General features: G+C 34.3%; 1 protein-coding gene across 2 annotated transcripts; it reads left to right on the top strand.

Moving 5' to 3' along the window:
- The first annotated feature begins 5,003 nt into the window (after window positions 1–5,003).
- On the top strand, window positions 5,004–12,412 carry LOC123561915 (organic cation/carnitine transporter 2-like). 2 transcript variants are annotated; one of them, XM_053528642.1, is made up of 9 exons: window positions 5,004–5,628; window positions 7,426–7,859; window positions 8,094–8,515; window positions 9,201–9,413; window positions 10,075–10,209; window positions 10,610–10,692; window positions 10,968–11,085; window positions 11,493–11,565; window positions 11,906–12,412. In XM_053528642.1, exons 2-9 carry the CDS (start codon window positions 7,431–7,433, stop codon window positions 12,023–12,025), a joined length of 1,593 nt encoding a protein of 530 aa, XP_053384617.1. In that variant the 5' UTR covers window positions 5,004–5,628; window positions 7,426–7,430; the 3' UTR covers window positions 12,026–12,412. The 2 variants fall into 2 exon arrangements, with proteins under 2 accessions (XP_053384617.1, XP_053384611.1); XM_053528636.1 differs by lacking the exon at window positions 5,004–5,628 and having other exon boundaries at window positions 6,105–7,859; window positions 11,906–12,411.
- Window positions 12,413–13,295: the final 883 nt, after the last annotated feature.

Raw genomic sequence — 13,295 nt, 5'->3', positions numbered from 1 at the left:
ACATAGTGGCTTTGCGACCAGCATGGATCCAGACCAGCCTGCTCAGTCTGGTCAGGATCCATGCCGGTCGCAACGTCACTATGTTGGTTTTCTCATGGTACGGCTCATTTATTTCTATTTTCCTTGATGTTTTGTTGTTTGGATTGAGTCTGTTTATGAGAAAACTTCTTTGTAGTATGAAATAAAGCTAATTAACGGAAACTGTGTTACTATTTCGTTTTAAAACACAAACACACAGCCTCCTCAATATTTGGTAGTGTCCCCTTAAAATCTGTTATGTATGTGTGTCAGTTGTATGATGTAACGTTATGCAGCAGCAGTAAGCAATAATTGCAGTAACAGTTGTGATACTGCTACTACTGTTAGCAGTAACAACACTTATTAGAACAACTGTTTTCGGATAAACCTACCAGATAAATACATTTTAACGCTTAATTGTTATTAAAATACTTTTACAGCAGAAGCCATTTCTGTAAAATATATGGTCCCTACAAAACTTGATAATAGGGGCATCCGTTTCTGTATAGTTAATATCACTGAATTTTACCTCATTGCAATCTCACTTCTTGTGTAAATTTTTATCGTATGAGGAAACCATCCAGCTTGTCTACGAAACGTCGCTGGTTGCATAACAAAAGCTGTCTGTTTTGACAGCGCGCTCGACTATCCGAAGAATTGATGGAAGTATTAGGTCAAAATATTACCAGAGATTTTCAGACAAAAGAAGGGAAATAGATAATTTGGATAAGTCTTGGATGTTTGAAGCAACCCATCTGAAATATTTTTCCATTACAGCTTCTTTTTGTTGTAGGCCTACTATGCAAATGCGTGGCTCAGGGGCTGTGTTTTTGGTGCTCTCTGCTTCCGAAAAATCTACCCTTGCCTATTATCTTTTGCACTATAAAGCAATGTGTGACCATAAAGGTAAGCATGTGTTTAAAGTTCCAGAGCCATATATTAAACAGTTAAGACAAACTATAGAATGGTTTATCAAAACTTAACTAATATCTATGTCAAAAAGGGTTATAACTGAGCTACAGTTCTTGTCCTAGTTATGCATCTTGCTTACATACATGTATGTAAACTATAATTGTAAACAAGTGGTCAAACTTTCAAAGTCATATTACAAACAGGTTAGGCAAAATATGGACTGGTATGAAAGATTTAACTGATTTTCAAGTAAAAAAGGGGCCATAATTCAGCCAAAATAGTTGAGTTATGTACTCTTGCCTAAAGATGGAACTTATGATGATAAGCAAATGTTCAATGTTTCAAAGCCACATGTCAAAAAGTTGTTACAAAACATGTACTTTTACGAAATCTGAATCAATTTCCAAGTCCAAAATGGGCCATAATTATGATGATAAGCAATTGTTCAATGTATCAAAGCCACATATCAAAAAGTTGTTACAAAACAAGGTACTTGTACGATATCTGAATCAATTTCCAAGTCCAAAATGGGCCATAACTCATTTTGTACAGAGTTATGTACTCTTGCCTCCAAGTATAGAGACTGTAATAATAAAACAGTGGTCAGAGTTTCAAAGCCACATGTCAAATAGTTTTTACAAAATATGGACTTGTACGAAATCTGAATAAATTTCCATGTCCAAATAGTAATCCAGCCAAAATATTTGACAGAGTTATGTACTCTTGTCTACAAGTAGAGACTGTTATGTATAGTGTTCCAAATTTAAAGTTAATATCTTTGATGGTATACAAGATATTACCATTTCATAAAAACTTTAACCAACGCCGACTCCGAGGTGAGTATTATACCTCTCCATATTCTTCGAATAGTCGATCGAAACTAATTCGCTGGTGTCTGAAATTATGCCCAGAGGAGAATCAGGGGTCTTCCCACCATCAAAAGCTGGAAAATTACCATATGACCTATCCCTATACCTGTTTCGCTGTAACTAGATACCCAACAAATATAAATACTACAAGAAAGTTTCTTACCAAAACCCTATTTAACACTTTATGACCATAATTCAAACATAAATACATTTTATCATTTTCGAGTTACGTATCATCGACCTCATCTACCTAGGTAAGTATAATACTGTATTGTACCAAGTATATAAACATCTGTATAAGTATAACAAAGTAATAGCCCACACCTAAATTGCAGTATGTACACTGTACGTCCCTGTCTACTAGTCGCGTCTTCAACCATGAGGACACTAGGATGGATTTTGTGCAGTACACTACAATGCTATGATAAAAACATCTTCTAACTTAAAATAATTAGACCTTAACAATAATTTGCACTTTTTTCAGACTCTTTTAATTAATTTAACCTTGACCTTGACGATATGTTTACAAATTCTAGACACTGCATACCACAAGGTTGTGATATGTACTTTTACCAATTTTCAATACGGATTTAGGGTAACATAAACGTGCACTATTCAAAATCGTCACCCATACCTTAAAGTCTGAATAAGGTATACAAATGATCTAATATGACAGAACAATATTTGATTACCCGTTTAACCACTCCTGAATAGTATGACGGATTCTGTGCATTGCACTCTGCAATTTGTGATAAATACTTCTGGCGAGTTTAAAAGAAAAAGATTAAAATAGTACAGTGAAGAAAAATGTGTCCAGAAGCGGACGGATAGCCATAGTTATTATCCCCCGACGAAAATCGGAGGGATAAAGTTTTGGCGATATCCGTCCGTCCGTCCAGAGCCATATCTAGGAAGTGGTTGGACATTTTTAAATAAAACTTCATATACATGCTCATCACTATAAGTTTCAGTCAGATTGCCCAAGTAACACCAGAGTTATGGCCCTTAGAAGCTTCTAGTGTTAACTATATAGGGTACTATAAATATGACAATTTCTGCATCATAACTTTTGATATATTTGACCTTGAACTATGAAACATAAATAGAATTTAGATCACCATAATGTGGTTGTGCACACACAATTTCGTTTGGATTTATTTTGTAACTTCAGAGTTATTGCCCTTGAATTGTGTAAAAATCCACATATTTGTACTAAACAAACTTACCATTTGGTAGAATTTCATTAAATTTCTTTCAGTCTTTTTCATGAACATTTATTATAAACATGTGAAGTTGGGTACCCACACATGGTCACCCCCCTACCTTGGTCACACCACTCCCCCTCCCGACACCCCCCCCCCCCCCCCACTCCCAAAAAAAATGTTTTTCACTCCTTATTTTAGGCTTTATTTACATGAAACACCGCTGAAAGGTTATGGGGCCTGTAAAGTTTCAGTCAGATTGCCTAAGTAACACCAGAGTTATGGCCCTTAGAAGTTTCTAGTGTTAACTATATAGGGTGATATAAATATGGCAATTACTGCATCATTACTTTTGATAAATTTGACCTTTAACTATGAGACTTAAACATAATGTAGATCACCAAAGTGTGGTTGTGCACACACAGTTTCGTTCAGGTTTCTTTAGTAACTTCAGAGTAATTGCCCTTTAATTATATAAAAATCCACATATTTGTACATAACAAACTTAACATGTGGTAGAATTTCATTAAATTTCTTTCATTCTTTTCCATGCACATTTATTATAAACATGTTAAGTTGTGTACCCACACCTGGTCACCCCTTGCCTTGGTCACACCACTCCCCCAAAAAATCCTTATTTTAGATTTTTCAAACCTTCCATGAATATTTATCAACATGCAAGTTGTACCATTCCCCCGACTTGCTCCTCCACCTAGTCATGCCCACCACCGATCATGTATCCTCTCCCCGTACCCTCCCCTGATTATTATTTTGTTTTTCGTTCTTTCTTGCATCATATACAGGGACATAAGCATATCCACGCGCTTCGACTTTGCGTTAACAGTTGATGACGATTTTGATTGTGAAAATGCAATGCTGATTATTAAGGTGACAAAAATGTACCTTTTCAGAAAGTTTATGGATTTACATGTATGTTGCTTATTTGTTGGCAATTTACCTGGAATTACAGCGCGACAGGAAGGGAAACAATATCTTGCCTGCCAAAAATTGGTATTTTGATGTCTTATACCTAAAGCTTTTATTGGTGGACTGACTCAGATTTCAAAATTTATTGTTAGTAAAGCATGTGGCGGACACCAGTGCCAGTGCGTTCCAGCTTCATACAACTAGAAATATAGATCGTACGCTGAAACAGACAAAAATAGACTACGAAGTTGAATAAGCTTTTGTATTATTGACATGTTACTGATTAATCTTTGCCAATATGAAAATATCTATATTGAATTAAACAAGAAGACAATCGGCGTAGAGGTATATTTGGCGCATGGAAAAATCAGAATTAAACAGGATGTACAGACAAGATATGATATGCATCTATGACCGCATGGTTCATTTGCAATTATTCGAACTAAACAGCAAATTTAATTGATCATATGTACCCTTTAAGTGATTGAAGGTTGAAATAATTTGACGACGTGTTCGGTCAGAATCCCCACTAAGTAACCCACTAGCACAATATCTCGACCCGCATACAATTAGTTGGACTAGAAATAAAAATAAAACCCTAGAAGTTTTTGAATCACTATTGACCCCAACAATTCTCATTACTCGATTAAGTTCTCACTTCCGATAAAACTTAGAGCAAATAATCAAGTTGAAGTCAGCTGAAAATTTGCAAGTTGGGATAACTTCAATAGTGAACTCTTTATTATTTGGGTAAAGTAATAGGTAGATATTTCCATAAATGATGGAATAATGATTTTTTTTATTTAATTTGCACATTATTGTTGTTTGCATTATTTTCATGAAATCTTACTTAAGCGAGGTACGCAATAGGCGGAGAAGTTTACTTTCGATTTCTCTTGTGATGATGAATTAAGGTCAAAATCAATGTTATACAGCTTACACCGAAAATAACTGTATTGATAATTAAGCAATGACACATTGGTAAACTCTCTGACTTTCACGCATGATATCTTCGAAAGTTTTACTTATAAATATGTTACGTAATTATATCGATGTTGCTTTTACTTTATTATGTTATTTTATCGAACATGTTTCAAAATTTTAATCTTTTTTTTATATTCATTTTATTATTTTATTGTTTTCGACTACTGACGCTAATTACTTTTCGGTTGGATAAAAGAACGCTTGTACAATCCTCAATTTTTCTGAAAATATTTGGAAAAGATAATGGCGAGTAATTTGCTTAAGACTTAAGATGTTTTAATAATTTTAGTAAATATTTTTACAAAAGTGCATTGACATGCAGTCCATAAAATAAACAAACATGTTTGAAAACATGGACGGATCCAAACGGAAGGGGAAGAAGCATTTTATAGAAGTATTCCGATGGCAAAATACAATACATATCCGTAGCCCAGACCAACCTATAAACCGGGCATGTCTATTTTATAAGTACATCAATGGACATACACAGTAAGTAAATAAAGTATTGAGGATCGAATGACATTTATAGTGGACTATGTATGCGCATTAATTAGAATGATGAATGATTAGAAGGTTATAGGTGAACGTGAGAGAGCTGATAATGTACATAAATTATTGTCTACTTTAAATGAACTTATTTATGAACGCAATGGCGGACACATAGAACCATTTGTTTTCGTCTATCAGTAATCAACAACTTTGGATAAGATTAGACAGTAAGATAAATAATATTTTAAAATATATATAATATATACAATTGAACGCATTTTTTCATCTGAATACATAATGGAACTTAATTTAAACACTTTACTTCAATACATTTGCGCGTTGATCATTTTATTTTAAATAATACGTGATTATAATGAATACAGCGTTTAATTCTTATGATAGTGGCCAATTCAATATTTATTGCAGACAAAAAATTTAAAACGCATTTAATTGAAGATGTTTTGTTGAGCAGTACAATATAATTCGTTCACTGATTGAAGGTGCGAATGAAAATATCTGGCTTGAGGATGACTGTTAAGGTAGTAATTTAGGTTCTGCCGAGTTACATCAAAAAGTTACCCGAGTGCAAGATGTATAGGTTAATAAATGGGAGAGCGGTGCCTTTGAGCGATAATGGCCCTGGCAAGGTGATAATAGCCCGAGGGCTTTAGCCCGAGGGCTATTATCTTCTTCCAGGGCCATTATCACTCAAAGGCACCGTTCTCCCATGTATTTACCTGTTTATTACATGTTTACCTATAATATAGTAAGAAATGCTTTTTGTGTCATTTTTATGGGTACTTGCATCTTCTGGCACAATGAATTTCAGCTTTTCAGTTTTTATATTATTTGTATAAGATTCTATTTACTGTATAAAATCAAATACCTGGATAGTTGTACTTTCTTGCTTATTGCATAGTTTAGGGATAAAAATACGATATTTCACGAAGAATACAAGATGTTACGCTCAAGATGATAAAATAAAACGGAAATATTCGCTGTTTTACCTCCACGAAACGCGATGACGTCATTTCTGTTTACAGACGTTAATTTCCCGCGCTAACGCCAGGGCCATTATCGATAATGGCCCCGGGGCTTATTATGATAATGTGATAATGCATGACGCAATGCGATAATGGGAGAATTTTTAACACAAATTTGTTACTATTTATAGGTACTCATGTAATAAATTTCCATCATCACCTCCATCTAGTGACAGATTCATGCTGTTTTCATCAATTTGTAACATGTTTTGAAGAGATCTATTTGTAACTTGTTTCAAGTGCAGGGAAGCATATAAGTGAGAAAAATGATTTATCTATCAAGTGTGTTCATGCGTGCATGCGTGTGTGCTTGCGTTCGTGCGTATGCGTGTAATCCGGTTCATCGTCCTTTTCAACATTTTTTTCAGTCATAGGAGGGTGTCTCCTTGTGGCATTGAGCACAATGCCCAGCTTTATAGTTCTGTCTCACTGGAATATCACGCCGTAGACGCTTGACATGATTCCACACGAACTGACATTATACTGACATTTGACTGATCAGTCTAGCACTATTCACTTTATTTTGAGCGCCAAGCAAAGATGCTACTAGCATCATCTTCTACGTCTTTGAAATGACGCGGCCCGCGAGCGAACTCACAACCACTTGCACTCGAACCGGGCGCTCAACCATTAGGCTGTTGAGGCGATTTTTATTGTTGATTTACTTTTTCCACAATATCAGTTTGAGTATTAATTACTCCATTGTTAGTTTGAGGCGCTTATTCACTGGCAAAAAATGTAAAGTGTAACGTCTCCATAACATATTGAACTACTATATCAATTTGAAGTAGGGGTAATAGAAAATCTCAAGGTGGCTAAGTGTACGTAATTATTTTGATTTTAAGTACATACCATTTTAACATATGTTTCTTTGTAGCATAAAATATCAAAGCCGACATACACTTGAGCTTTGAATGTATATTTACATTTGAAAGAATAATTTGCACTAATATATGTTCACATCTGCTTACTTTCTAACAGGCATTATGGATACCAACGAGGATGATTTTAAACTTGCAGAATTGCAAAACGAAGATAGGAAAATAGATTCAATAACGCCGGCTGAAGACGCCGATGCTCTTCTTAAAAAGATTCAAACTAAAGAAAGACAACCTGGAAATCCCGAACAAATTATTGAAGACCTAGGTGGATGCGGCAAATTTCAAATACGCCTGACACTCGCCATACATCTCATCAAAACAGTATTTTGTTTCAGTTTCACCAACTTAATTGTAACAACAGCGTCACCAATATGGTGGTGCATGAAAGACTCCAATGAAAGCAGTTTGATAATTTGTAAAAGTTCAAACAATGACTCCAGTCAGAACTGCTATCAAGGGGCATGTCGGTCTCCAAACAACACCAAATGCGAACATGTATTATTTGACAACAGTATGAATACTATAGTTAGCGACGTAAGTCATGAAATGAAAGATTTTAATTAAAAAAGAGTTATACTAGATTATGTAAAACAATGAATGGGTCATTTTGAACTAGAAACAATTCACATCTAAAAAAAAATACTTTTATTAATAACAGTTCTTAGCTTCTTAAGCATTCTTATTTGTAACAAATTATGTTGAATATTAATAATAGGACAACGATTATCATAGTGTTATCAGTGTCAATACAAGTTTTTATCATTCCAGTTCAACTTGATCTGTGAGTATGACTTTATACCTAGTATGGTAAACTCACTTCAACTGGCTGGTACGCTGACGGGAAACGTTATCTCGGGCCAACTTGCCGATATGTTTGGCAGAAAACCTCCTTTCTTCACAGCAATAATACTTGTACTGGCTTTTAGTCTTGTTGGTTTTTTCTCCTTTACCTGGCAGATGTTTGCTGTTTCAACATTTTTCACAGGACTAGGTCACGGGTTCTTTATAACAACTCAATATAGTATACTGTCAGAATATACATTATCAAAATGGCGCGTATGGGTGGTTGGATTTCCATCTTTGGCTTTAGAGCAGTGCTTATTCTCTCTTGTTGCGTGGCTGTTACATGACTGGCGATATCTACAACTTGTTACAGCACTTATAGCTGTCCCTTGTTTGTTTTCGTGGTTGTAAGTATAATGTTTACATACTAAGCGAGATAGTTAAGGCTTCATTCTTTTTTTTGGAAAGTTAATTGAACGAATCGGAAAGAAATAATTTATTATCTCTAAAATGATCATATATATAATACTAAAGAGTTGAAAACATATCAATATTAAAAGATTCCGTGTTCAGATTTGGGAAGTGAAGTTTGTCCGTTTTAAAAAGGACATAATATTGTCGATTGAAACTGTTAAACAACTCTGTGTGCTATTTCATTGATGTATCATGTGTAAAGTGTAAGAATATGGAACAGAAAAGACGTGTAGGGATTTTTGAATAGGCAAACGTATGTTTTAGATAAAACATAAAGGGTGTAATCAGTTTAATTATTACAAACACTTTAAATGCCTGTTTTTCATTTTAATAAAGATGGTGTAAACAGCTATACTTGATACGTATTCTTCCGCTTGATAAAGTGTTCATATAACCTTGGAAACCATCTATCTCATACAACGGATTAATTAATGAGGTCAATATATGATTACCATTTCTAATAGAAATGCTGTTCGTTTGCAATTTATTTTAAACTTCTGCTATCACTTCTTTGTATATTGTATTACGGTGATTAAAGAGTAAACATCTGTTTTACAGGTAATAATACATGTAGCATGACAATTTTGATTTTTAATGTAAATCATTTACTGATCATAGCGTCATTCCGGAAAGTTTTCGATGGTACATTGCACAGGGAAAACTGGACAAAGCAACGAAAATTATACGATCTGTTGCAAACTACAATAAATGCACTACCACAAACATTGCCTTGCATAAACCTGACTCAAATAGCAAGCAGAAGTATTCATTTCTACATTTGTTTAAGACAAAGTTCTTGACACAAGTGACTCTTTTGTCAATGATTAACTGGTAAGTATTTTTTCTCTGTCTTGCACGTGACATTTTGCAAGCTGAATTAACTTGGTTTATTTGATTCTACTTTGGCAAATTTGAATTAATCTTATTACATTTCTCTAACCAAACAAATAATGTATTTTTGTCCTTTAACCACTACATATTACCGTTGAAGAGTTGCAATTCTGTGATAATTTCACTAAATATGGAGCTATATCATGCTTAAATGTATCTTCCACTACTACGAAGTTTTATTTGTTACATGCAATTGATACAGTGAACTTGTGAGTACAAAGCATGCGTTTGATCCAATTCCACCTGTACGATTAATAATTGAAGCAATAGCCTTCATGGTTTAGTAGCTGAAAGCAGAAAGGCGTTTTGTCGTCATGTAGAGAAATGAAAAAAGATCAAACGGTAAGGTCATATGGCATTAACAATTCGTTTTTCAATACTTACATTTTGTTAATGCCATAAAAAAACAACGCTACAACGTTTTTGTGCATGTTATCTTTGGAGAAATTGTCAGAGGCTTCTGTCGTAGAAAATATTAAAACTTAATATATTGTCAGAAATTCAGGAAGTACAGTTACTTATTTTCATTAGAAGTGAAGTGCTAAATCCATATACAAAACAAAACAATGCATGATTTAAAGTGACATATTTTTCTTTATAGGACAGCTTTAGGTGTTGTTGGATATGGAATATCCTTTGGAATACAATCACTGTCAGGAAACTTGTACCTGAATCTGTTTTTATTTTGTATTACAAGTGTCCCGTCAAGGGCGGTTGCAATATTTCTAAGCAACAGGTAATACATGAAATAGATGATTATTCCAAGTGTCTGTTTCATCTGCATATCACAATGCAATTTAGAGCCAACCATAGTCGTTGTCAATGTACACAATGAAATGCAAACTTAGGTTGATTTACATTTTATAACAAGTTATATAAGAGAACATGATTTTGAAGTAAAGATTAGTAATTAAACAACAACATTTCTTCAGTTTAAACTCAAATGATTGCATGAAATTAAAGTAAAGAGTCGAAATTAATTAGTAGGTCAGAACAGAAAGATACTGTTTAAGGTCACGGATATCTGAGTATAGATGACGAATTTTAGTCCCTAGCGCCAAGCCAACAGCTTGATAATCATATATTCATTTACTTATACAATTGTTTCTGAATTAATTGACTTTTCTTCTTTGTAGAATTGGACGTCGTAAGACATCGATTCTATTTTTTGCTGTCGTAGGCATTACGGGAATCACCGTTGGCATACTACAAACATTAGGTATTGGGTACCATATTTCATAGCATCTTTAAATATTATTATTGTATTTTTTTACCATTAAAAAGTATTTCGTACGATTTCGCAAGTAAATAAAAGAAGTTGTGACTGTGTACATTGCCACAAACAGATATAAACACCATTAATGAAACAACACCTTGTCCATTTGGTAGTCGGTTATTGAAACTCAAATGACTTGAATAAGGTTAAGAGAAACTATATTAGTAACAGTCATATTATGGTTCGCTCATCTAGTAACTTTGTTTTCATATTTGCAGATGTTCAACACAAGGATATGTTGACTAACGTATTAGCAATTGTAGCAAACACAAGTATAGGTGCCGCATGGGGGACTGTTCAAACAATGACAGTAGAACTCTATCCAACCGTCATAAGGTAAGCATGATTCGTAGTTTTCTTCGTAACAACGCGCTACATTTGTTTTAAAGACTTTCCGCAAGCAGCATAAATGAAAGCTTATTGCTAATCTAGACAGACACGATTGTTCATTTATATCATAAGAATATAGCATTTTTTTCTTATTGGAGTAATCTTTGCGTAAATAAATCTCAACTTTAAAGAATTTCGAACTTAGTTTGAAAAGATAATTGTATGTATCACATATTTTTGTACAGATTTTAAAGATAAGGACAAACCTATCAGAAGATAATAATGACAGTGGGATAGATCACATGAACTATCACAGTGTCACATCACTAGTTTATGTTGTGGACAATCGGCATAAAAATAGAAATTGACCTAGCGGTCAGGTTGTCTGGACATAATGTGTAACTATATTTTAGAAATATTGGTTTCGGAACGCTAAGCCTAACTGGAGGAATTGGGGCAATTATAGGACCACAACTAGTGTATCTTGTAAGTATACTGAATTTAGTGTTTATAATCAGCCGCGTGCAATTCGTCCTAACTTTTACCAAAGGCACAAACTAATCGTAACGGCCAGGTGTTATATCCGAACGCGATGCTGTTTGTATTGACTTGTGCACAAAATAGCAGCATTATTAGGTGAAGAGCGTCTGACTTGTCAAGCCAAATTTGAAATTGTATGGTTAAAAAGAAAAGTAAAACATTTCTAAGCAAACCTAATGATCTTTAAATAATTTTATAAGCATGCATACATACACACAAGTAGAAATTAAATACATTTGTCTGAAAAAATACTCATCTAACCTAATTATATATAATTACTTTTCAGAATGCGTTCGTTCCCGGTCTCCTATTTTATGTGTGTGGGACAATTTCTCTTTTGTGTGTACTTGGGACATTATTCTTACCAGAGACAAAGGGGAAACATTTAGATGATAAATTAGTTTAAGCTGATATGCTATGAATCAACATTTGTCTTCCCATATATTTATATAATGTTTAAGTATGGCATAAGTTTATTTTGACAGATTGTTTCCCACTTTATACACTTGTCTGAACTACTGCTATTATTATCGCCATATATAGGTTATAACATTTGTATTGAAAAATATGCGCGAGTTCTGCAGCGGAAATATTATACGAATTATTATAAAGAAAGATGTAAATATTCGTTCTATAGCCTAAATAGGATTGGAAACATCGTTGATAATGAAGTTAACATGACAACACACATGGAACTGACGTCACAAATGTGGTTAAACTTCTAAATGGAAAAAGATTGAGGTCCAATTGTAACGTAACAGATTTTAAAATTGATTATGTAATAAACGAGATTAATACTAAACCTTTCTACTCAAGGTAAACAATCTTTTTCATACTTTTCTATAGCTTGTAAATGTTGATTTTACATTTTCTTATTCCCACTGTTTTTATACGCCCGTTTGAAAAACGGGACGTATTATGGAAACGCCCCTTGCGGGCGGCGTCCACAGACTTTGTCCGGATCATATCTTCTTTATGCATGGAGGGATTTTGATGAAACTTGGCACAATTGTTCACCATCATAAGACGGAGTGTCAAGCGCAAGAATCAGTCCCTAGGTCTAAGGTCAAGGTCACACTTAGAGGTCAAAGGGCAAATTCAAGAATGATTTTGTCCGGAGCATATCTTCTTCATGCATGAAGGGGATTTATGTAACTTGGCACAATTGTTCACCATCATGAGACAGAGTGTCATGTGCAAGAACCAGGTCCCTAAGTCTAAGGTCAAGGTCACACTTAGAGGTCAAAGTATACAAGAATAAAAACTTTGTCCGAAGCATTTCTTCTTCATGCATGGAGGGATTTTGATATAACTTGGCACAAATGTTCACCACCATAAGACGGAGTGTCATGCATGAGAACCAGGTCCCTAGGTCACACTTAGAGGCCAAAGGTCAGATACAAGAATGGAGGAAATTTGATGTAACTTGGCACAATTGTACACCTTCATGAGACGGAGTGTCATGCGCAGGTCCCTTCTTTAGAATAACTTCCCTTTGCTGTTACTATAAATAGCTTATATTGTAACTTTTTTCATTACTAGTAGTAGGGAAAATTCGAGACCACTTTTCTGTAGTACAACATGCATGTTACATCCAGTTTTGAGGTGTATTTTGACCTGTCTCTACCCGGTAAGCATTTTTGTTTGGACTTAGATTTTTTTTATTATTATCATTT

The sequence above is a fragment of the Mercenaria mercenaria genome, chromosome 2 (genome assembly GCF_021730395.1).
Source record: "Mercenaria mercenaria strain notata chromosome 2, MADL_Memer_1, whole genome shotgun sequence".
Classification (NCBI taxonomy): Eukaryota; Metazoa; Mollusca; class Bivalvia; order Venerida; family Veneridae; genus Mercenaria; species Mercenaria mercenaria.
The sequence above is the reverse complement of the archived record's forward strand: the minus strand, read 5'-3'. Positions and strand labels throughout refer to the sequence as shown.